Source organism: Daphnia pulex, chromosome 4 (genome assembly GCF_021134715.1).
Source record: "Daphnia pulex isolate KAP4 chromosome 4, ASM2113471v1".
NCBI classification, from domain to species: domain Eukaryota; kingdom Metazoa; phylum Arthropoda; class Branchiopoda; order Diplostraca; family Daphniidae; genus Daphnia; species Daphnia pulex.
Genome location: NC_060020.1, coordinates 5,514,398 through 5,539,426, shown reverse-complemented (window position 1 = coordinate 5,539,426; position 25,029 = coordinate 5,514,398). Strand labels below are relative to the sequence as shown.

The 25,029-nt window shown below is 42.8% G+C and overlaps 4 protein-coding genes across 9 annotated transcripts; 2 read left to right on the top strand and 2 right to left on the bottom strand.

Moving 5' to 3' along the window:
* Positions 1-525: 525 nt before the first annotated feature.
* Positions 526-6,585, bottom strand: LOC124192676 (eukaryotic translation initiation factor 4 gamma 2-like). Its single transcript, XM_046586115.1, has 7 exons — positions 6,449-6,585; positions 4,732-4,835; positions 4,651-4,675; positions 4,353-4,464; positions 3,189-4,166; positions 1,439-3,103; positions 526-1,370 (listed from the first exon to the last, which is right to left on the bottom strand). Exons 5-7 carry the CDS (start codon positions 4,014-4,016, stop codon positions 1,305-1,307), a joined length of 2,559 nt encoding a protein of 852 aa, XP_046442071.1. The 5' UTR covers positions 4,017-4,166; positions 4,353-4,464; positions 4,651-4,675; positions 4,732-4,835; positions 6,449-6,585; the 3' UTR covers positions 526-1,304.
* Positions 6,586-9,009: 2,424 nt separating this feature from the next.
* On the top strand, positions 9,010-13,359 carry LOC124192677 (proton channel OtopLc-like). Of its 4 annotated transcripts, none has more exons than XM_046586119.1 (12): positions 9,010-9,426; positions 10,077-10,340; positions 10,417-10,692; positions 10,763-10,877; positions 10,959-11,055; positions 11,148-11,345; positions 11,419-11,579; positions 11,653-11,860; positions 11,925-12,079; positions 12,155-12,574; positions 12,639-12,935; positions 13,003-13,359. In XM_046586119.1, exons 1-12 carry the CDS (start codon positions 9,410-9,412, stop codon positions 13,225-13,227), a joined length of 2,433 nt encoding a protein of 810 aa, XP_046442075.1. In that variant the 5' UTR covers positions 9,010-9,409; the 3' UTR covers positions 13,228-13,359. The 4 variants fall into 4 exon arrangements, with proteins under 4 accessions (XP_046442075.1, XP_046442074.1, XP_046442073.1 ...); XM_046586118.1 differs by having other exon boundaries at positions 9,099-9,426; positions 11,922-12,079; XM_046586117.1 differs by having other exon boundaries at positions 9,116-9,426; positions 10,748-10,877.
* A 1,328-nt stretch (positions 13,360-14,687) lies between these two features.
* Positions 14,688-19,614, top strand: LOC124192678 (proton channel OtopLc-like). Of its 2 annotated transcripts, none has more exons than XM_046586121.1 (13): positions 14,688-14,805; positions 15,569-15,672; positions 15,752-16,201; positions 16,286-16,396; positions 16,501-16,615; positions 16,719-16,815; positions 17,268-17,414; positions 17,476-17,636; positions 17,723-17,864; positions 17,936-18,471; positions 18,540-18,719; positions 18,794-18,898; positions 18,976-19,614. In XM_046586121.1, the coding sequence occupies exons 2-13, from the start codon at positions 15,653-15,655 to the stop codon at positions 19,183-19,185; spliced, it is 2,274 nt and encodes a 757-aa protein (XP_046442077.1). In that variant the 5' UTR covers positions 14,688-14,805; positions 15,569-15,652; the 3' UTR covers positions 19,186-19,614. The 2 variants fall into 2 exon arrangements, with proteins under 2 accessions (XP_046442077.1, XP_046442076.1); XM_046586120.1 differs by having other exon boundaries at positions 14,717-14,933.
* LOC124192675 (H(+)/Cl(-) exchange transporter 4-like) lies at positions 19,473-24,992 on the bottom strand. Of its 2 annotated transcripts, XM_046586112.1 has the most exons (17): positions 24,761-24,983; positions 24,308-24,480; positions 23,944-24,081; positions 23,634-23,877; positions 23,410-23,567; positions 23,184-23,345; positions 22,972-23,119; positions 22,762-22,901; positions 22,512-22,694; positions 22,232-22,446; positions 21,933-22,160; positions 21,716-21,840; positions 21,526-21,645; positions 21,374-21,464; positions 21,144-21,307; positions 20,828-21,041; positions 19,473-20,468 (listed from the first exon to the last, which is right to left on the bottom strand). In XM_046586112.1, the coding sequence occupies exons 2-17, from the start codon at positions 24,446-24,448 to the stop codon at positions 20,378-20,380; spliced, it is 2,562 nt and encodes an 853-aa protein (XP_046442068.1). In that variant the 5' UTR covers positions 24,449-24,480; positions 24,761-24,983; the 3' UTR covers positions 19,473-20,377. The 2 variants fall into 2 exon arrangements, with proteins under 2 accessions (XP_046442068.1, XP_046442069.1); XM_046586113.1 differs by lacking the exon at positions 24,308-24,480 and having other exon boundaries at positions 24,761-24,992.
* Between the last annotated feature and the right edge of the window lie 37 nt (positions 24,993-25,029).

Here is a 25,029-nt window from a genome sequence, read left to right as displayed (position 1 = left end):
CTGGTCGGGTTCGATAGGTAGCTGGAGCAGGCTCAACTCTCCCATGCCTCGGAGCGACGAAAGGACGGCATGCAAGTGAGCAGTATTGCTCACTAGTAGAAGGCAGGGATGACAGTAGGAAGTCGATTGGGAATGTACTCCCCTTATCTCCTATGCTTCCGGGCGACGAGAGGACTGCACGCCAGTGAGAAGTGCCGTGCGGTCGAAGGAGATAAAAGGGCCGAGAAAATTTTAAGGTTTCTAAACAGACTGGAAGATTGCGTTTGGAATTACCATCCTCCACAACCTCAAGCCAGGAAAGTAGCAGTCCACAAGCAAAGTTATGGACATTAAGTTGATTACTCTCTTTTATTCAAACTCATTTATTTCAGAATAATTCGTTCAAGTACTGTAATTTTCCCTAAATGTGTTTTTTTTTGGCAGACAAGCTCTGCAAATTAATGCAAGCAACAAATTATTTTTACTGGAATTTGATATTAAGTCCATTGAATTCCAAAATAATAATAAAAAAGAAACGTGCGCGCGTTAAATTTGAAATCATTTCATTTGTTTTCTGAAGTGCAAGTCGATCAGAGAAAAAATCAGCGAAGAGGGAGCAGTACAATCACACACTTCATGGAAATCATCTAATCCCCAGTTGCAACGAATTTAAAGGTGTGTTGAAATAGTATTTGTTTAAAAATCTTTCCCTTAAAAAGATGTTGACGAAAAAGCCTCAGAAAGGCATTTCCTTTAAAAATTAGTGGGGTCCATGAGGAAAGAGGAAACTCAAAGAATTTAGATATTTAGTGTTAGACCTTCAGCTGTTGACGTCGGCCAAAAAAAAAAACATCTCCTGGAGTGAGATGAAAGAAAATGTTTCTAGCTTTTTGCCTGTTCAAATTTGATTAGAACTAAAGTTAGGGACGAGCCCGTAAAGCATCAAAAAAGACTCTGAACATATTGCCAAAGAGCGCATTCGGCGCAAAAAACCAACAGAGATGGGAGGACAAGATAAGGAAAAGAAAAACAAAGCGCAACAAAAGAACACAGCACGAAACGAAAGATTTTGAGTCGACAGCAAAAGAAATTGTTATTTTTTTTCATTCTCTCCCTCTTCATTCCCGTTCAATCAACCCAAGGATATTTGCAACGGCAACGGAGCGTGGACCAAAAGTGAGGCCACCATCATATGGACTGAGGAAAAAAAAGTCACTTCTTCAAAGGCCGTTCTTTTAGTCTCTTGGTAGGAGGATGCGTAAAGCGCGCTGTGCTTTCTCCTGGTTTTGTGCCGTGTTTTAATAAATTCCTATAGCTGTCCTTCGTTAAGCATCGCCGTCTTCGTCCTCATCAGACTCGGCTTGTTCTAGCCACATTAGCCAGTTATTTACCTGTAGACAAATCCATTTTAATGTAAAATTTGAACTTAAAAATCTGCAATTGTTATTCAATTAATTACCTGAAAGAGAGCTTTGCCTTTGCCTGGGGTATCGTCGGTAAGATCTTCCTTCCACTTGAGGAAAGCATCTTCTTCGATTATTTCCAGGTCGTAAAGAAGGACAAACCAGCGAAGAAGCATGCCTTTGGGAAAGTTAAGTCCGTGACAGAAGGCCTGCAGGGCATGCAGGACAGTGACTTGGAGTGAGACATGGTCGTGAAGGAAAGCCTGCAACACGGGTCGATAACGTTCCACAAGCTCCTTTTCCTTTTCCTGTGTCACCTTGTCCGTAGCAGTTGCAATAGACCCGTTTTCTGTTGATCCGTTGGTAGTAGGTGCGTCATTCGGGGCCGATTCTTGAGCGATATACTTGAGAAGAACGGCAAACAGGGCTGAGATAAAGCCCGGCATAGTGTAGCAAGAAGGATCAACATTTTCTTTAATCCACTTGTAGAACTGAGCAGGAGTGGGGTCGGCTTGAATCTGTTTCCACAGATCAGATTGGATGCGCAACAGAGGAAACAGGAAGCTGAGACCACGATCATCTAAGATCTCACCAAGTCTATCCTTGTTACGATCGAGTTCTGGAAGCATGTTCATAAGTTGAACTTTGGACTCGTTGAACAACTTGATCAGGACAGACCTTTCGGTGGCCTGAATCTTGTGCAGTTGTTGCAGCGTCAAGAGGAAAAGAGGATATTGGTAACCGCCTTCCAGTGGTCGTGCCAAATCGGCAAGTGTAGAAAGTTCGTCCATAACGGCGCGTGCAGCCAATCCAGCCACAAAAGATTTGGCTCGAGGCACATCGTTCTCTATGTCGGGCAGTTGAGAGACCAACTCTTTATAGCCGTCGAAAAAATTAGACGGTGTAATGAGAGACTCTTTCTTCAGATGGACCATCAACTGACTAACCAGCTCCCGCTCAGAGTCCGATTTGTCCAGGACTTTGGCCATGAGACGAGCCAGAACAGGAGTCCAAAATCGATCGATCATTTTAATCTCCTTCAGAGCATTGACACTATCCTCCACTATTTGACGATTGAGGAGATCTTCCAGTACAGTTTCCGCTTGCTTGACAATGTCTTCTTTCGTGGGGCCTTGGTCTTTTCGTGGAGATCTCTGTTTATCGGTTGCGGTCGGGACTACAGATTTTACCCCAATGGGCATTATCTCTTGCAGATTTAGACCCATACCAGGAATCTTGGATGGATTAGATACAGCCGATGAATTCATAGGCAGGGCAGCGTCTAGAAGGGGTCCAAGCGGACCGGTAATGTGGTTGTTTCCGGCTGCAGCATTGCTTGTGACTGACTTGGGTAATAGTACAGTCGATGGCTTTGGTTTGTTAACCATCGAATTGGCCGGCGGACGGAGACTGACTTCTTCCGTGCTGCTTTGACTTCTTTGCTGCGTCATCATCATCTTTTTGAAGCGTGGTGGAAGGTCATTTTTGGCATTGTTGGCTTGGTTTATGTTCTGTTGGTGGTGATTTTGAGCCGAGAACTGCTTGTTGTTGCCACCGCCATGGTAGTTGCCGACGCCATTGCTTGGCGATCGGCTTGACGAATAACCACCACTTCCACTGCCACCGCTACCCGTACTTCCATAAGACGGGCGCCCACGGTACATGTTTGGGTTGTGTCCGTGACCATTGTGAGTCGAATCACTATCGTAACCATAACCATCCTAAAATGTAACAACCAGATTATAATTGATGTACACGCAATATATCGATCGCAACGACTAAAATAATAATGAAGATTATTCTAACCTGCATGGATGGAATGACTCCAGGTCCGGTACCAATACTAACGGCTCCCAAAGGAAGGGAACCAAAGACATCCTCAAGTCCGATGCCAATTGGTCCTTTGAGACCCGAACGTGAAACGGGGAAGAGTCCTGATGGTGGATTGATTCCCATACCGCCAGGACCGCCACCACGATGCATACCTTGCATCAAGTGGGAACCGGGTGGCGGAAGGTAGACACCACTGTCTCGGGCAGCTTCTTCCCGAATCTGTTGAATGGTTCGTGGCCCGTCGGTCGAGGCGATTTTGCGTGGCTGCCAATGATTTGTACGCAGGTCGATGGAGTCCTGCATCATGAAACGAATCCGCGAGGGCAGCTCTTGGTTGACGGCATATGCAGCCATCCGGTCAAAATATTGATCCATCAAGGATTTAGCCTTGTCGATGTCGAGAATCCTACCACAGGTTCTCATGATCTGGCATAGACATTCCAAATCTTCTGCCATCTCACGGATGCCCCCCCTGCGCTTCCTCTCCAAGAGCTGCTGGATACACATATGGAGGATGGCACCCTGCAGCATACCCAACTTGCCCAATTCACCAATAAACTTAATGTTGCCAAGCATCTTACGCTTGGCCGTCTGACGTTGCTCTTCCTCGTCGGCTGTGAGAGAGCCATCGCGACTTTCGAAGACCTCTTGAGCGGCCGAACGATTTTCAAACTCGACACGGCACTTGGCAAGCAACAGCTGCCGGAAGGTAGAGATACTGGGAGTACTGCCGTTGGCGTTAGTTGGCGGTTCAAAGTTGGGGGCTTCTTCAGATAAACGCCTGCACAGCTGTGCGTACATAGAACTGTACTTGGGTTCATCTAAAGCCTTCTCAAAGATGAGTAGAATCACTCCCTTCAAGATGGTCGGAGAGTCCAACCCTATGCACAGCAAATCATCGCTCAACTTCTCAAACTTTTCCGGAGTTAGTTTGTTTAGGATACCGCGAACCTAAAAAAGTGGAAACAGGATATTGAAAATGTTGTTCATTTTGAAAATTATTCTATAGTTAAGAATAATCAATCAAGCAAGATTAAGTATAATATTACAAGTTACGATCAAATAATAGTGATTATGTTTCCTATTCTACCAAAGAAACCTATAAAAAAGCATTATGATGAAACACCATTGTAATACCTTTCGAAAGACAATGTCATTCTTGTTTTCATTAGAAGGTGCATCTCGTTTGTAAGTACTGGGAGGAATCCATCTGCGATTGCCTGTGGACACTTGGGATCGTGGATCGTCCCTGAAGAAAGAGAGAATACCAAATTAGAACAAGACAGGAGTAAACTTTGGTGAGATACAAGAAAAGCAGGACACGGGGAAATAGTTTGACACCATTCCAATCTTCCATACATGGCCACGGAGGATAACAAGTTATGGACAACAACGGACTGAAAAGGGAATAGGATGAAATGTGTGATTCTGTTACCTTCCTCCTAGGCTACGAGAAGCACCTAAAATAAAAGATGAATTAGACCAAGAAATATGAATAAATTAGACAGATTAATACCTCCGTGTCCTCGCTGCCCGTCCGTTTTGCTTTGAATTGGGCCCGCCAAGGTGAAAAATTACGGAGACACGTCCCAACTGCGTTCTTTTCACGAGTAAGTGAAGCTGAAAGAAAGAAAATGAGAGCACAAATGAGTTCGATTGATGTAGCACTGTCGAATGTCACAATAAACTGCGTAACGGTTGTAAGAGAGAGACGATGTGTTTGACGCAGACAGAAGTTTCGCAACTAAACACACAGATTCGAGCTACGAGCCCTCTACTGTCGAACTTGGAACGTGTGACTAATGGGGAGTGGATCATGTAGGAGGAGAATTCTTAGTAGTGACCTCAATTTTTTCTTTTTGAGTTCGCAATCTGCAACACGCCCAAGGCCGAGTCTTTCTCCCTTTCTCAAGGGCCCCGTGAGTCCGTGGCCTTAAATATAATCCAACCTTACCTTAGTTACAATGACGTGGGCAGTAAATTCTGGAAAAGAAAATAAGTTTCCCTCTTGCAAAGTTAAAATAACGACCTACACGATTGTATTACGTCACTAGTGTGTACTCGCTTCTACGAGAAAAGGCAACGCAGGCGCAATGGAAAAGCCCTCGAAATAGAGGGTAGATTCCCGAACTCTTGTTCTGTGGGTGACGCAAGGGGTGGAAACAAGACGACGACACAAGTACAGTGCGGGCTAAAAGCACTAAATAGAAGGAACGAGGGGCGCACGCAATCAAAATCAATATTACGCACCGGATGAGGGTGCTAGCAGCAGTCTTGCTACAGCCCTCTTTTTCTCTTTCGTCGCCCCAACGTGTGTGCTATATGCTTGCTGCTGCTGCACAACTCGCATCCCAAGCCTAAATATTGATCGAGATCTCGGGGGGCTTGCACCTACGGCAACTATACTATAAGCTACGGCTCGTTCACCGCATACACACACACACAATCCCCGCCAACAACATAATTCTTCAGAGGCGACGGACGCCCATTTCCGAAATAAGTTCAATGGCACCTACACACCGACATCAAGGTCTCCACATTTCCCTGCGTACATACACTTGGACCGAGACACATTCCAAAAAGCCCTAGCTGCCCTCGGGGGCCCTAAGGGACGCACCAAAACGAGTCTCTCCCCGTAAAAAAAAAAAAAGATGGCTTCCCTAAAAGAATGTCTCGTTTTTATTCGAAAGCGGAAATGTACAATTCCCGAACGGAGAAGAACAGAACTTTTGAGCTCAAGATCAGGTTGCTTCGTAAATTTTCGTTCCTTTTCTACAAAAAATAATTAAATATGGACCGGATAGTAGGGTAAACGACCTTAAGCGTCTCAAGAGGGCGCTGTACGAAGGCTTGTGGGATGTTGCATTTATACGTATCATTTCGTAACAAACATAATGTCTCGCCAACCTTCAATTGCTTTTTAATGATGAAATAAAGCTTTGTTGTACAATATTACTCAATACACTCGAGTTCATCACATTCAATTTGCATTCCCCTTACGATTAGCACATTACTAATTGAATGCAAAGCAAATAGACACATGGAAGAGCTCCCCTTTGTTCTAGTGAATTCTCTGAGTAATTCATCACTTATTTCACGGTTCACATTCATGTCGGCCAGCGTCCAACAAGACCTTTCTTCGCTCAACCCAGGACAAAGGAAACATGGCGGAAAGACGTGTAAATGCCACAAATTCTAATAAAAAAGGACGAGTTGGAAAAATGTGTACTTACAACGCTCGAATCTTTCTGAGTGATGGGAGCCTATGCTTTTTTTCTATGGAGGCAAGGCTGTTGACTTCCGCCCTCCTGAAACAGTCTCGGCAACTGAGAGACTTACACTAGACGTACTATCGTCCTACCCTTCCCTCTGGTGTAGCAACACCTTATTGACGTTTTGGAAACGTTTTCATAGATGGCGTCAAGTGGTACTTTCCTAGCGGCACCTAGCGGTCAATTTATTAATCTTATGAACTGATCAAACGATTCACGGTCGTTGTGCTCAGCCGGGCATTGACGTGAAAAAGCAATTTTTGGCGTGAATCCAACAACAACAGTGAAAAATGTTGGAAAATATATAATGTTTTTACTTCAAAAGGAGGATTAGAAATACTAGCTTCCATTGCCGTCCGTGAAGGATTAAAAAATTACAAAAATAACGTGAAGGTCTTGTAAGAATTCAACCGGGAAAAAAAAAGAGGAATTTTTTTTTTATTATTATTTTATTATTATTTTTTTTTATCCATTACAAACTTGATAAATGAACAAAAGGATTAGGCTACATGAGCGGTGAATATACTTTTCAAGGTTTCTGTTGGCTACGCTATCTCGCCAGTGCGGCAGCGGCGGGACGAGTAGCATTAATAAGAGTCAAGTACACGTTGCAAAGGATGCGTGATTCACAGCAGGTCTTGGGATCTTAGAACAACCTTGAATAGAATAAAGCATTAAGTATCGATCGACAATGTCTTTCTAAATTGGGGGCCCAGTCGACGGCCTCATTTTAGAATCGAGGACTCGTAATAAATTGAATGCCTACCTGGATGAGGGTTTTTCTTTATCTATCATTTAAACGGACCCCATTCTTTTTCATCGGTAATCTCCCAGCAAGTTGAAATCAAACTCACTTTTTTCCGTAGCTTCTACGTAGAATGGCCGATCTTGAAATATAAGCAGCCGGATCGCCACCATTAAATTTATAAGAGACCATCATTCAAAGTGAAGTGAAAGCGATATTTTATAGAGTATCGCTTTCCAAGTAAAAGGAGAAAAACAAAACTCTTAATCTGGCATACGTGATTGAAACCTTGAGTCTAGACGGGGAGTATCGATCCACCTTACAGTAATCGATGTGTAAGCTACTGCATGTATTGCATATAATTTGCCAAATAGTTCCACATAGTCTGTAATGTAACGCAGAAATATTCTCTAGAGGAAAGTCACCGTTAGAGGCCGCAATTTGTGAGTCTTCTTTTTTTTTCTCTCGAACTTATTTCTGTTACTTTGCAAAACTTGTTATGTTGAAATATGTTGACAAGTGAAGACGGGCGGAGAAATTCGGAGAAACGAGACGGGGATTACGAGGCGACGAAACCGGCCAAGAACAAGATCAATAAACGTGATAAAAAAAGGAAGGAGCGGTCATACATGGAAAATTCTTCTATCAATCATCGAAAGGGAGCAACCTAGCATATGTTTATTGTTGTTATGTGATTGCTAAATCATGCCGAACTCGCAAAATTGAATCTAGGAATTGATCAAATAAAAAAATAAAATAAAAAAAATGAGCCCTAGATACAGATATTAATAAGTTACATTCCAAAATCCCGTTCGATATTACACATTTCAAGCGGACGAGAATGGAAAATGTTCACAAAATCACGCGCCCGAAGATCTGTCGAATTAGCTAAATTATTGACGTATCTAATTTAAACTGAAGTTGATGAAAGAATCGACGGCTTCTTTGAACTTGCCCTATGCACTCCAAAAATCTCGGGATTTTTGAAGACAGGAAATTGACTTCAAAAGATACTTTTGCCCAGTCCACAATAAGACCAAGTTCTCAGAGTTAATAGGGCTCTGGTATTCACGAGACCATGCATTCCCTCATCGCGATTACAAAAATCATCAAATATTCACAACTGCTGCAGGATCCCAGTCTTGTATTCCTGCATCTGGCACTCGCCCCCGCCACCAGTGACAAGGCAGCGCAACTGGAAATCAATCAATAAATATATCACCATTCACCCGGATGCGGGTGCCGCAGTTGGATCGATCTTCAACGTGAAAAGAGTCTTATCATTTTAAACATGGCGTAAAGCAGTACCATCAATGTTTGTTGGTTCAAAACCGACTGGCAGATGGATGCGCCTTTTTTTCACCATGCATGTACTCGTTGACATCGATGGATTGCAATTCAGTCATCACGTTCGGACTGCATCGACCTCCTTCAATCACTAGCCAATGCGAACGAGATTATTATGGGAGCATCGTAAAAGTAATACACGGTTCTAGTTAAATAAGCAAGTCACATGATGACAGCCACTTCTACTTGATTTTTTTAGGTCGGTCCATCATCCATTCCGATGAAGTGACGACCGTGAACCGAATTTACCCAAAGCCGCATGACTCTTGCATGGCGAATGGCGACTCATGAATAACAACACAACAAGCTTTCTTTTTCCCTTTAATGACTTACTTCTCTTCCCTTGTCACCTGATTGAATTCGTTCTCGTTCGCGACTCATCTGGAAATCCTCTCATTCTCGCATGTCATCAAGTACACCGATCCGTCCGAGATGTGCGGTCAGAGCACGCGGGCTGTGGAAAGCACATGATCCCTGAGCGTAATATCCCGAACTGATTTTTTCTCTCTTAATCACTCTCTGCCTCGCTCATTCTTCGCAATTTAGGAAGACAACCGAACTCGGTTCTGCGGGGGCTAGTTACTTGCGAGCTTAGTGTGGCGCGGTGATCTTGGCCGTTGGGGGATCTTCGTTTCTTTCCAGTCATGGATTTGTCCAGTTGTGATTGCTGAAAGATAACAAACAAAAATATTAGTGGGGTTTTTATATTCACTTCTACTTTGAAAAAGTTCCATTTTTCATTTCGTGGACAAAAGCGAGTGACATTCGTAATCAAACTTGGCTAAACAGTTTTAGTGACAAGCGGTTTATCTCATCAGACAAAAAAAAGGATGACTGCTCGAGTCCGGTATGATTATATAACCATTTGATTATTGACAATAAAAGTCGATAATGTAATTGTTATTTTAATGTTATTTTAATAACGGCGACATTACCGACTTCTCTATTAAATTCATCTTGTTATTTTTCTTTTCGTTGTTCGATGTTTCTGTCTGATCTGAATTTAACGGTAAAGTTTGAACGCCAAAAAAAGGCGGCTGTAAGTGGTCGCCCTTGAAATACATACAAACTATTCCGTTAAAAGAAAAAACATTACAGACATAAGGCAGAACGCAGAAGTAAAAAATTTCGCCATTGTTATTTGAAACGAAGGGACGCTATGCGGATATCGAACAATAGTCACAAGTTTTCACACAAAGGACAGTCAAATAAAAACTTGTAAAAACTTGTATACACAGTTAAATTCAAGGCTAAATGGTCGCAACTATAAAATAAGAGTCCTATCATATTTAAGATTCGTTTGGCTTTCTGACTTTCTGTATTATAGCGACCTACTTCGAAAATCTCTTACAACCTATCCCTGAACCTGAAGTGTTATTTAGAACTTGATTTTACGAAAGATTATTTTTTTCCTAGATTATTTTTTGTCTTATTTCATAAGAAATAATCAAGTGTACGATTTTAAAATATCTTTTCTTTTTTTCGATTTTTGTGAAGCTGGGAAGGAGTGGACGAAGTTGGTCATTCGAAGAACGGCGTAGCGGATGGAGCTACCGCTATCAGAAATACTAGGAAGAGATCTTCCATTGAGTTTATTTGCACAGCCGTCAGAAATTTGTCCCACCACACAACATCGCGACCGTCCAGTCCCAAGCCGATTGAGGTCAAGTCTCATACGAAGGAAATATGCCCAACATGCGATGGGAATACGAATGAATCAAAAGCAGAGAAAGTTCCGGCGACGACCGAGTCGCAGGAAAGGTATGATAATATAGAAATACGACACTTTTCTTTGGCGCAAGACGACACGGTTTAACAATATTGATTACGGCCAAAGTGGAACCTTGGTGGGAAGCGTCAGATCGACGGCTGCGGAAGAAGCGAAAAGCGAGCAGGAATCTCTCTTGAAACCCGTCAAAGAAAAACCTATCCTAGGCGGAGCAATAATCAAGCAGAATTTTCGAAGCGAAAATCAGATTACTTTGGCCAATACCCAGCCACTGCCCACAATCAATGACCGGATGTCTTTGCCGCCATTTAGCGGCCAAAACACTCCAACACATCAGCGGAACCACCCAGAGAAAGTCATCAAATTATGGAAACAACACGGCAAGTAAGTTGACCCGAGTCCAAATTTTGATTGAAAAGAGTAAATAAAAGAACCGCAGTCGTCACAATATCAGGCAGGCTACTGTCGACATGCTTAGCGCTCTATACGGAATCATGCTGGTAGTTATGGGCGTGGCCTTTCCTACTTCACAAGTCATTTCCATCAAGATCCCATCTCACTACTACGAGGTAAACAACCGCCGGATAAAATGATAGATCATCGCAGAGAGAATGATCCAGATTGCATGATTTTTCAATGTCGTCGGACAGGGATTCTACGCTTACCTCTACTTTGTGGCCATTGGATTCTTTGGCTACATTTACGTCCTCTTGAAAACCCAATTCAACTCGCTAACGTGGAAAAGACGTAAAGATGACCTACTTCCCGCTCGACCGGCAGCACCGACAAACGACTGGCTTTTCGTAAACCATATGTGCTTAATATTCTATCCCATTCAGGTTGGTATCAAATGACGCAGCGTCTCAAGGATAAAAAGATAGCCAAAACAACGGCTGATGGCGACGGTGCCTCTCAAGACAATGGATTGTCCCTGGAGGACATAATGACCAGTCGATTACGGATTACTCTTGGCAAAGAACTCGATCCTAGACACAGTCCCAACCACGGATCCTTCTACCTTCGCATGGGAGCCGTCGGTATATGACCATTTCAGACCCCACATGTACAAAATCATAAATGTTTCTAAAAGCATATACGATACCTCTTCAGTGTTTGGAGTTGGCTCAATGATTTATTCCGGGCTGGAATTCGCTCAATACTTTGAAATGTCATCCAATCCTTTGTGCGATGACATAATGATGGCAGTTCAGCCAGCGTCGCGTATGCTCTTCACATTTTTCCAAATGTATTTCGTTTTCCTAAATGCAAAGGTAGGATTTTATTAATGAATAATCATTTAACAAAAAAGAGCTTGAATTGATTACGACCTGTGGCATATTGCAGATTCAGATTGTCAAGAACAGCAACGTCATTGTGGCTCGTTTTGGAATGATGCACATCGTAGCCACGAACCTCTGCGTCTGGCTCAACGTTATCATCCAGGAAACAAAACACGAGATCCTCAATTTCGAGCAGCATGGAGGTGGCGACACAACCGAGCACGACCGGCATCAGGTGTCTGGACACGGTGAAGAGCTCGTCCAAATAGCAGGTTTTTGACAGATTGGATTTTAGGCAAAAGACCTGATATAATTGACTAGGACGTCCACTAGCAGATGCCGTCGACCCTGACGCTTCAGCCGTGATTGGACACTGGTTGAACAAGACAGTTTTGGACCACGTCCAGGATGAAGGTGAATATCATTCTCCATCATACCATCGGCTGGGCAAGAGGACGCTGTCGGACGAATGCCATCGCTCAGATTTGATGGTATAGACTTATTTGCTTTCGTATTTCCTACTTACACAGTTACTAAATCAATTACAATCATTTGAAAAAAAAAAGGGAACACTGACGCAGAATGCCAGTCCTTTCCTGTTTCCATGCGCCATCGAATATTCTCTGATATGCGCCGCTATAATGTACGAAATATGGAAACATACTGGAAAAAATCGCCACCAAAAGTTGGCCCGTTCGGTAAACGATTCACCGGCCGGCGTCCGTACGCCCAGAACGCCCCGCGGAAGCTTTTATCCGTATTCGCAACGTCGTTCCCCGCACCACTATTCCGTCGACTGTACCAACGCCAACAAAGGCCTCTTCTTTGGAATTTTTGTCTTGGTGCTAAGCATTTTGGCCATGATACTGTTTTTCGTCTTGATCCATCGCGAGGAATACAAAAGTACAGCCATCACTATCGTCCATTTGGCCGAACTGATTCTTTACATGTTGACGTTGATCGCCGTCTTAATTGGAATCATACAAGTAAGTGTAAATAATGACCAATAAAAACCAAACGCTTCTCATTTGTTTGATGAACTTCTCCCAGGTGAGCCAGTTGCAATTTGATGCTTCCCATCCGCTCGATCTCGACAACATCCTGCTTATCGTCGCTCTTACGGGCGTCATTTCCTACAACGTCTTTACCATAATCGGAACCCAGTTCAGCGACCATCCGGACAGGATGCTGGTGCTAATCAATGCCTTGACGGCCGTCGTGCAGGCTGTAGCTCAAACCGTGTTTGTCCTCGGTTCTTCCAAGCGACACCTCTACACTAGACGCCAGGAGCAGCGCAAACCTGGCCGTGAAGTCGTCACTTTCTTAATGGTCACCAACTTTGCGATGGTACTATGAGAACCGATGCATCACGATCAATTGTCTCATTCATTCAATATTTTCTCGCATTCAACAGTGGGCCATTATAACGTTGGAGAAGAGCCGATTCGACGCCCACCCCGTCCAATCGCAATTTTTTGGTCAGTGGCCATGGACTATCATCACTAACATCAGCTCTCCACTGGCCATTTTCTATCGCTACCATTCGACAGTTTGTCTCTGCGAGATATGGAAACGTTGCTACAAAATCACAGAGAGATCATCTAACCATACTCCGCTTCAGCAGCTCGCAAGCGTCTAGTGCCCAGTCTTTCTCGTCCATTTCCTCGCATTTCCCCCTTATAGAATAACAGACGACACGCAGAAGATGGGCCATATAATACTGTAAAAGATCCACCAACCATTATTTCTGAGCTCAATCCTATAAGCAACTTCCATTTAACAAAAATATCCGCATAGGTACGTATACGTCGGCAATCGCGATTTGACAAAAGAGCTTTGCCAACCATTTCGTTGAAATCAATTGCGCTAACGTGCAATCCGAATGTTATATAACATGTTATGTAGCTCAATATATCGATTGACAGCACACTACATAAAAAAAGAAAAATATTTTTGTTTTCCATCTTCAGTTGTAACCGGTCAGAACAGGTTATAGGTTAGTGTGTCATCACGGGAAAAACGCCAATGCTTCAAGATAGACGCATGAGCCACTGCATGGAAAGGTGCAATAGCTCGTGGTCGAAATTGTAAGAACAATTGCATTGATTAGCCAAAGTGACGTGACTAGAAAGCTAATTCAGCAACGAATTCTTAGCCTGATGTCGTACAGCTTTCCCTCTTGCGTATTTTTATTTCAAGGTAAAACAGCACCAATCCCAAATTACTGCATAGTCTGGATAAATAAATCCGCTTGAATTTTAAAAAGCTTTTTTTTTCCATATCGCCGTGAAATCTTAACGCGCTACAAAAACCAAATTTCCAAAAGCAGACTTTCAAATATTATTTCAGTCTGCTCGGCTGCAATTATTAAGTAAGTTCATTCAAATGCTAACAATAATAATTAAAAAATCTTGACAAAACCATGTCACCATTTGATCAAGTCTAGCGAAGTCTAGTCCTGCTGAAATCGTTAGCTTGACACAAACAACCGTACAAGCATCCCAAGTTATTCTCAAGGAAAACAGTCGACTAGGAAAAAAATAATGCAAGCCACATAGCACGGAATAATAAAGCTATTGCACTAGATACGAAGTGAAAGACATTGGGAAATGCTCTAGCTATCAGTTTACTCATTCTAAAAGAGTGTGATTTTAAAAAGAAAATGAGTAGGCACCCCGCATCCTATTCTCTTTGTTGTCAAACCAAATAACAACATTTGACTTATCGTGCATGCAAGATAAAACCGTCCATGTTTTGGATTTCGTCTCCATTTTTAGTAACACGACCCGAATTCTAGAAAAATGCACGTAAATATCGATTTCAAGACAGGAGCCCTTTCGTTTCAATCAATCTCATATACTGATGACAAATCCAAGAAACATTATTATTAATGAAATTCACATATGGCGAGAGTAAATCCGATAAATGAATGCCGGACAAGTCTGGAGTGGTACTGGAACAAGGAAGAATACCGGCTAAATGATGGATGACGTTGTGTAAAATGTTTTCAAAGATGTGGCATTCGTATTCCTGACCACGGAGCAAAGTTCGCTGACGGCATACAAGAACAGACCAACATCGATTCTTTCGGTGTCAAATATTCGAAGTAAAAAGCTACTCCCAGTCTTAAATTGAAGCTAGTGATCGTCCGTTCGTTGAAAGGTCTATAACTTCAAGTTTCAACCAGCCGTAACTAACAACTGAAAGGATTAGATCGGTAAAAGAGATTGATCAGCTAGACATAGCGAACAAATAAAAAAATTTCAAAAAATTCGTCAACTTTCAACTTCTTTCTTGATGGTGAATTGCACATGATGGTGATGGTTCGTACACAAATCGCATTTTGTAAGTGTGCAGTTTTTTCGTGATATTTTACCGCGCATTGAATCGCCTTTAAAATTACTGCGATAGCAAGGGTTGAGAAAAAAGAGAGTGGGAGCTAGATGACGATTGAAACTTCCCACATACAACGACCGTGACGTACAATTATAAAAGAGGCAGACACAATTACACAAAAAAATTTCATCCAGTTGAAGAGAAATTTTCTTATTGTTTAGTTGGTAACAGATTTACGTCCTACCGTGTGCGATGCTATAAAAGAGATACAACAAAGCAATGAACAATCAATTCAAGTCAAGTTATTAGTATTATAGCAATTTTTCTTTTGGTATCATGTTCCCAGTTTTCTAAATCATGTGTCAACTGTAGTCGAAATAGAGCTGCTCTCATCGATTGCTTTCTACCACGTATCATACCACCCGAAATGCAATTTGCGCTGGGTCGATACGCCAAGAGAGTGCTTGTGTGTTGTTGCCTAGCAATAGCTTGACTAGGTCGTTTCTGAGTTGATCCTACAACTGGCACGTGTGTCAACAAACATTTCCCCTCCAAAATAAGAGAACTTTTAGAGACTTCAACTAAACTGACTCTAGAAAATTTTGACTGAAAATACGACTCTTTATTTTATATGCTTCAACAAGAAACGAAACAAAACAACCCGGCGGAATTATCCACTCGGCCACCCATAAATAGTGAAAAACAGGCGAGCAACGGCTCTAATCAACATGTCGCAGCCTTGTGTATCGTAAGTAGCAATCCAGCCTCCATTTAGATACTGCCGAATACTGGCTGAATTTGTTTTTTAAAACTCCAAAATCCAAAAGTCCACCCTCGTGGCAAACACGGGATCGTTTCGTGGAAGAGGATGAAACAGTCAAAAGCGTTGCACAGTCAGAAAAAGAACCGCTCACCGCCAACGAAATCGTCAAAACTAGCGGCTACGAAACGTTGTGCCGGAAGGATTCCGGCATCGGAGGAGCAAACGTACTGAATCAGCAGACGATGCCGACTACGCCGACTGACGACTACTCTTCGCCCGATTGCGATTTGGGTTTCCGCAACGCCAACTGGATGCCAGGAGACATGACGCCGTCGTCCGCACCGAATTCTCCAAAAGTGACTCTGGTCTCGAAAAAAAATCTTCCGTCGTCCGGCTGGATGGCTCAAATCGACGCAAGCGACGAGATCAAGCAGAAAAGAGAAGAAGCCAACAAAACTCGCATTTCGTCTGCCTTTAAGACCACATTCCTTCGCATACCTAGTCAATACGAAAGGTAGGCCTACGGACTGTCTAACAGTTTCTTATAAAAATCCAAAGCCCAACACTTTTTTTTTTGAAATTCCCACGATGTGTAAAGGCGTTCCATGACGAGAGAAGGTACTCCATCTGCAATGTCCACATGCACAACCAAAATGAACGTGGCCGTCGTGCCAGACGTGTTGTCCAAACGGTGGAGGAAACGCGGCAAGTATGTACAATTATTTGTCGATTTGTGGTTACGAAACCGAGAGAAAAAAAAAATAACGCTCACTTATTCACATCCTCAACTTTTTCAAAAATTTGATCCCACAGCGACAGTTTTCTGGCCGTAATTAGTGCGCTCTATGCAAAGTTTTTGATTGTTATGGGGCTGGCTTTCCCGATGACGGAAGTCATTTCCAACCACGTGACTTCGTCTTCATACTTGGTAACAAAAAAGATGTTACAGTAAAAAATGAGTTCCCCATTTAATCCCCACCCACCCAAAATGCGACCGTTGGCGTTTGCCCTTTTTGTTTCGATTTCTATAGGGTTTCTACTTGTATCTCTACTTTGGTTGCATCGCTTATTTCCTCTACGTATTTATCACGATGCTCCGGAACAAAGCTGCCATTAATCGGAACATATGTAAGAATTGGTGAAGTATGTAAATGTATAGATGTCTTTTTTAAGTCAAATCTACGTTTGAAATTAAGATTAGATTAAGTCGAGGTTTCCGGTTTTAACTGGATACACCAAGTGTCTCTTACCTTACGTATAAGCTACTGGTGCTCTAGGCATCGAATAAACTACCAAGGTATCACGAAATGGCCATTTTACCTAACCGGAATGCGCTGCTTCCTACTTAACATGCCAACAACAGTTCTTTTTACCCAACATCTGACGAGAATGGGAAATTCAATGGACGTAAAAGGCGGAAATATCGCAGAAAGAGCTTACCCATTTTTTTGTTTTCAATGGTGACCGAATATTTCAAAAAATTCTACTCACGGCATTTTCGGGTTACATTAATTTAAAAAGTGTTCCAGATCCGGTTTCAAAACTACGCAATTTTTTGAAAGGCTCTTCTGATTAATTAGGTTGCGGGCCGAAGCAGTCTATGGTGGATTTCAAACAGACTGACGACTTTCTGGATGAGGTGGCTAGCCAATCACGAGCCTACAGCGACCCTGCCGGGAATAAGCCAACTCATCACGGTTCGTTCTACCTAAGAATTGGAGCCGTCTGTAAGGAAAGAAAGATCAATAATATCGACATATAAACTGTAATTGATGACATTATCTGCAGCATTTGGCGTGGGTTCAATGATCTATTCCGGTCTCGAATTCGCTCAGTACTTTGAGATCGATGCCGGCAGCTACTGTTACAACATTCTGATGGCCGTCACGCCAGCCACTCGGATGGTATTCACCTTCATACAAATGTACTTCATCTTTCTAAACGCAAAGGCACGTATATATACTACCTCAAAGCAATACCGGAATGGAATGGACAATGAACTGTGACGCATAACGGAATTAATTCATTTTGATAGATGGCATTTTGTAAACCCAAAGCCATTGCTTACTTTGGCTTGATGCACATGGTGGCTACGAATCTCTGTGTTTGGCTTAACGTCATCATCGAAGAGACCAAGCACGAAATCCTACAGTTCCACCACCACAATGTATCCGGTCGTAAGTCACATTCAAGATATTACAAATATGAAACAGTCAAACTCCCGACGATATATCATACGTCCGATTAGATGGTGGCGGTGGGCACGGACCAAGCGTTCCGCGAACTACGACTGCCACATCGATTGAGGAAGCGCACGCCGAAGCTTTGGTCGATCCCCAAGATATATTGCATAGCAACCAAGCGATTTTCAGTCGTTCTTTACTGGACGAATGCAAGAGGAGTGAAGTCATGGGACATCTTGTCCAAGACGCCAGCCCGCTACTTTTTCCCTGCGCCATCGAGTACTCGCTCATCTGTGCGGCTATTCTCTACGTCATGTGGAAGAACGTGGCGGCAGGTAGATATGATGACGATCGACGCTCGTCTAATTCACCGACTATCGCCCGTCGATCGCGCCATCACTATTCAGTCGATTGCGCCAAGGCTAATAAAGGTCTTTTCGCCGGAATCTTCGTCCTAGTTCTCACCATTATTAGTTTGATTCTTTTCTTCGCCCTCATCAATAACCCCGAATACCGAGCGATGGCAATTATGGAAGTGGGAGCGGCCCGTTTCGTCCTCTTCTGTATGGCGTTCTTGGCCACAATCATCGGGATCGTCCAGGTGCGTAGCTTTCTAGGTCTGTAGCTACGCGTACATCATCACTAATGAGATCATTAACACGGGAACAGGTCCGCGAATTGCGCTACGATTCGTCTCGCCATTTTGACCTCGACGATGTCCTCCTCATTTTCGGTCAAATCGGTCTGATGGCGTACAACATATTCACCGTTATCGCAGGCTATTATACAATTAACGAGGACGAGGATAGTGCTCTAGTGCTTCTCAGTGCTCTAGCCGCTCTTTTCCAGGTAAGCGATCGCTTAAACGAAGACAATTAACGGTTACCCCTATAAGATTACATATAACAATGACATTTGTCCAGGCTGTAACTCAAACCATTTTCATCCTGGATGCGTCCCGCCGTAACACTTACTCGGCAGATCAACAGACTCGTAAACCTGGTCGCGAAGTCGTGACATTCCTCTTGGTGAGCGAGCGCATTGCAATCGCGCAATCATTTGTACCCATTGACTGACCGACTTTGATGCCAACTTTTGAAAACAGGTGTGCAATTTCGCCATGTGGACCGTCAACACCTTAGAGAAATCGCGTGCAGATGTCAACCCCGTTCAACTCCAATTCTACGGTTTATGGCCGTGGATCATCATCATGAACGTGTGCATGCCATTGGCCATTTTCTATCGATTCCATTCAACCGTCGTCCTTTGCGAGATTTGGAAACGATGCTACAAAGCCAAGCCAGATTACATGTGAAACCGCTTTTAATTGGATTGGAGCTTGTCGAAGATTCAGCCTATCAAGTTCCAATGACGCACGATAACGAACCGTCAATAGTTTTGTGCACTTTTGTTTTAATTTAACAGCCTTGGATCTTTCTATTGACGTGGGTGACCTTTAGATTTTAAAAGAAATCTTTGGTCACGTTCACGTTCCATTTATTTAAAAAAATAAAAAAATAAACTACTATTTTTGTGCGTCATTCAAAAGTGGTTTAGGCATATTCTTCCTTGTATTCGTGTTTATATTTGTAATTCTCCGTATGCGTGTTGTTGTTTCTTTTTATTTGTTCGATCGCAAGTTCGTTCAAAAGGTCAAAGTGTAGGTTTACTTTTTGTTTTCTCTCCGTCTGTCTCTCTTCCGTTCCCACAAGATTTTGGCAATCAATACACACGTTAGTTCGTTTCGGGAGTTCAAGCAAAGAGCAAATAAGGGAATGTGTCCTATTTTCTTTCGTTCAGTCAAAATAGATAAATGAGAAGAAGGCGCATAGCCTTTGGGAGTGAGAGGAAGAAACAGGAGACGATCACGATATTGATTATATAAGAGGGAATTGAAGGGCCAATGGGGTCCCATGGACAAAGAAAGAAAGAAAGAAAGGGGAGGGGGAGGGCACGATCAATACACACAAGAGCGGAACAGAAGCATCGTAGTTACATCTCGTACGTGTACACACTGCACATGCAACGATGGTAAACCGAGAGGCGTTTTTACATTCACTTCCCTCCGTCAGTTCAGATCGAAAAACACATCCGACCTCAAAATTAAAGAAATTGGGTTGTTGGTTTTTTGTTAAAAGCGGTCGGTGGAACGGTAAAAAAAAAACTACCAGTCAATAAAAGAATTAAACCTATTTTCAATCGCATGTAAAGAATGCGACTGAAAAGAATACGTCAGTTAAACGATGAAAAGGTAGTATAGTTATAAAATGTCTAAGATTCGAGTCGGGAAAAAAAAAAACATTCAACAGTCGCGCGAAGTCAAGGAGAGAGTGCGAACACCACAACAACTTGCACCCTTCAAAACAAAACCTTCACTTTCTTAACAAGCGGGTGGATTTGACTCACCCACGATGGTGTTGCTACTAACGAACAATTTTACTAAACAGAGAAAAATGATCACCCCGAGACGAGTTTTCGATCGGCTTTGGCTTTTTTTTTTTTTTTTTTTAGTTTGCGTTGACTGCATCTGGATCTTCGCTATCCATTTGCTTCATGTGCCGTAGAACGTCCTTCTTGGTTATTATGCCGAGTAATCGCCTGAAGACGAAAATAAAAGAACAAAAGAAAACACGCGTGAGCGGATTATCCCCCTTTGCTGCATTAACCATATTTGGTAAACAAATTTGACATCCTAGGATGACCCACTTTCTTACTACACGCTTTAAGAGATCAAGAGTGGGTCAACCTTGGCCAAATAATCACTCAGTCAGCGTACGCCACATTTCATCTCGAAACCGGATACGCCCGCTACGACGGTCAACGAAAGGAACCAAAAATGGCACAATCTCAAATAGACATGTAAACTAGTTTCATGTCCTTCAATCTAATTTTAACCTTAATTTATAGCTTTGTGAATATCAAAGTTAAGTGCAATAGGTAAAATGATCGTGTCCTACCCGTTATGTGTGACGAGGACTTGACGTAAGCCGAGTTTCCGGAACATGTCGATGACGGTTTCCATCGGCGTGTGATCCGTCACTGTGATCGGTGCTAGATCCAAAATGCGTCTCAACTTCAATGGTGGTGATCCGTGCCAAGGTGAAGGGATATTAGGTGTGAATAAGACTAGTGAATCGTCCCTCAGTCCTTCCGTTAGTCGTTTAGCATTGGCTGTAAAAGAAAAGAAAAGAGACGATCAAAAATAAATATTTACAAAACCAACAAAAGAATAACAATTTGAGTCGGACGAGTAGCGTTACGAACATAACTTACCGACGGCAAGGGACAGATCACGCCGAAGAACAAAGCCGACAAGGAACTGTGACTCTCTCGACACAACGACTGGAAATCCGTTGTGATCCGTTTCTTTGAGCAACATTTCGACTCCTTCTAAGCTTGTTGTGTCTTGCGTCAATACAGTCAGAGGCTTACTAGCCCTGAAAAGAGAAGGATAGAGGAGCGTTAAACCAATTTGAATATGTTACATCTTTCATAATTCGTACTTGGGTTGCATGACGTCCGCCGCTAATGTGGTGTGACCGAATTCTTCCTTGTTGTCCAAAAACGGGTACCCATTTAGAACGATATGGGCATCTGTGTGCAATGATTTATGGATGAGAAATAAGATAATTGAATGCCAAATGAAGCCAATTACCATAAATGCCGTCTTTGCCAAAGGCATCTCCCACCCATTTGCTTGCCATTACGGCAGCCATGAGCGGCACAATGTATCGTACACCTCCCGTAAGCTCAAACATAATGACCACCAAAGCAACTGTCATAAAAAAAAAGTAATTTTGTTTTTATCGACGGAAATTGGATTGGAAAGAATGTTGATTTGTTACCTGTCATCCGCGTGATGCCCCCAAGGACAGCTGCCGCTCCCACCATGGCATACAGTCCGGGTGTAATGCAATCTTCGCCTCCAGCGGAGCATTCGCCGTGAAATATCCAACTATGGGGATTATGACTGTGAGAAAGTGAGAGAGAGGGGGAGACAGACAGCAATCAGAATTCGTCCGAACGTGTTGGACCAGAAAAAAACGGTTGTGGATTACGTACTAGGCCAGTTGTTCCATGCCGATCCCTACAATGCGTCCCATAATGGCTCCCATACAAAGAGAAGGGATGTACAGACCAGCTGGTACTTTGATGCCGATCGTGAAAACGGTGATCACACACTTGAAGATGAGGGCCAAGGCCAGCATCCAAAGTGCACGATAGACTCCAGGACCAGATTCTATAAATTCAACGGCTGAGCTGGAATCGGTGACGTTTCGGTGGTAATCGCTGGAGCAAATGTTAATTTTGAGAGTCAAATTCCGATAAATGCGTTGTAAATTATTGAAGTCTTTGCTCACCACAGGTCGTCGGTGTTGGCCACACCACATTGACTAAACAGTAAATAGATCAAGCGCGTCGAGCTCATTCGAGTGTAGGGATTTGGATATGCCAAGATTCCGTTGATAAGGGTGATGCCCAAAACTTCCATAACTGGATATTGACCAAGACGAGATCCTTTGCGGTAACGAGACCACCAAACATTCGCTCGAATAAACAGAGTACCAATCAGTCCCTGAAATCAAGCAATCAAGAGGTGATGGATCGGAAAAAATGGAAATAACCAACCAATAAGCTTACCCCTAGAATACCGAGCACTGTGAACGGAATTAGTTCATAGAAGATCCAAGGCTTGTTATATTCGACGTAAAAAAGTACCGAATGCTCGTTTCCGTACGGGTTGATAGTACGAACGATGAAAGCGGCAATCAAGGCGCAGAAAAAAGAACGCCACAGAGTTTTCATCGGGAAATAGTAACTGACCTATTTCCAACAACTCCCGAATCAGTTTCCATGACGAATTAAGATCTGACTACTAGGCTAGACTAACCTCTTCCAAACTGAAAAGAACTCCACCGATGGGTGCGCCGAATGCTACGGAGACTCCGGCAGCTGCTGCAGCTGACAAAATTTCACGTTTTTTTGCCTCATTCCGGCCATATTTTGGAAACAGATAAGAAAATATGTTGCCTGTTGATATTAAGAAGAGAGAAATTTGGATAAAATCAAATACAACAGGCATAACAAGTAGAAAACTTACCAAGACAAATAGCAATATGAACCATGGGTCCCTCCTTACCCAAGCTCAATCCGGCAGCTACGGCTAGCATAATACCTATTGATTTAATCAAAAGGGTCCATTTGCCAAGGAAGCCTCGAATGATAAAACCACTCAAAATAGTCTTGATCTGAAAGATATTCGTTTAAATCAGGATAAAAGAAAAATGTCTCAATAACCACAAGGCGAATTACCTCTGGAATACCCCCACCGGAAGCGTAAGGGGCAAACATTCTCACAAGGATAGCGGCAAGAGCACCGAACGAAACGGCCCACAAAACGTAAAATAGGTAGGAAAGGATATATCCGCCGGCCGAGTCGTCTGATGCTCCAAACAGCTGTGGCCAAGTCAACCACTAAAAGAAAGAAAAAGGGTATTTAAAAGTGAGTTACACCTTAATGTACGTGTGACGCTCTTACCTGAGAACAATTATCACTAAATGATGTTTGATTTGACGACCAACAACACTGCTCTCTGTCGAACCAAAACGCATCAGGACAAATTCCATATTTCAGATCAGTCATCCAGGTTGTTCCAATGTCGATGAACGAGGCTACGGCACCCACGGCTACACCAACTGTAAATTTCATCAAAATACAATATAATTCGGTTGAAAACTTTGTGAGTTGTAATACGTTCATACCAGAAAGAACACAAACCCAGCCAGACCAAGCATCATGAGCAGCTTTAACAGCCGATAGAATCGATTCATCTTTGTGTTTCTTGATGTAACGGTGGTGCATTCTATCACGAGCTAGATCGCGCTGCCAGTCAATAGTCTGAAAATCATCGTACTGACCAATTCCGGGTATATCTTCGGCTGTTATTTCCCCTAACCCGGCAGGTGATGCAATGCTACGAGATTCGTTATCAAACGAAGTACGCTCCTATAGGAAATGGAAGAAATACTAAAGTCCGTTTTGCAGATGTAAATTTAAAAAGAGAGCCTATACCTGAGTTGTTCCTGTTGTTGTGATGTCTAGCATGTCTTCATCGGAACTGATAGATGAGGTCATCATTGCAACTGAATGTGATGGACCGGGATAAGGAGAACTAATACTCGCCACTCGCTGCCCGCCTTCTCGGTTTTCCTGTGAAAAGAAGTAGAACAGCAAGTAATAAATTATTTGGGTAAAAGAACCACAATGTATCTGCAAAACAGATGTATGTGGAATAAACAGAGCTTGCATTTATTCACCGAGGAGGTTTCCTTAAACATAAGGGTTAACTCGCTTTAAAGTTAATGCCTCTTGTGACTTGTGAGTAATGGTTGTGACATTGTCTCTATCTACAACAAAAATATTTACAACAAAAAACCTTTTCAATGACTGATTGATAGCCAGGTGCAGCAGGAAAAGATCCAAATGTTGCAGCAGGTGTCTTAAAAGGTGCCCGTTCCATCATAGGGATTTGGTGCGAGTCAACCTCAGCAGCAGTTAGTCGAAATGAATGGGACATAAGCAATCTAATACCCCACCACCTACAATGGGCTATAAGCAGAGGAAAATCAGACATAAACTTTGATAAAATGTAAAGTAGTATTCCAGCATGGAACTTTTAAAACTCAGGTTATTGTGTTGCAACTTGTTAAACAAGGGCTTGGACTTAATCTTTCACCATACTTACAAGACAACACTGCTCTTTGCTATTTTATCACATAAATCTAGAAATACTTTCATGTAATCAGGGAACATATAAACGAATCATTGCGTAAACATGCAAGTGCTCTGAAACCTGTATAATTAGGGGGCGGTTCGTAACTGATCTTACCATAGCGTTAGGTGAATTCTGTGTTGTTGGACAGGCAAGACGAGTCTGGAGTTTGGCAGTTACGTTGATACCTTCTTCTTTGGATTATGCTGTTCACGGTTAATTTAACGAAGAATAATAAACAGGAGGCGAACGCCTTAATCAAGTATTCCAAACTCGGCTATCCACAACAACGTAAAACTAACCGAACTAACAATGAAGACTGAACTGACAGCCGTAACGCCGGTCGCTCCATCTGGGGCTCACACAGTAAAACAACTGACTAGTAA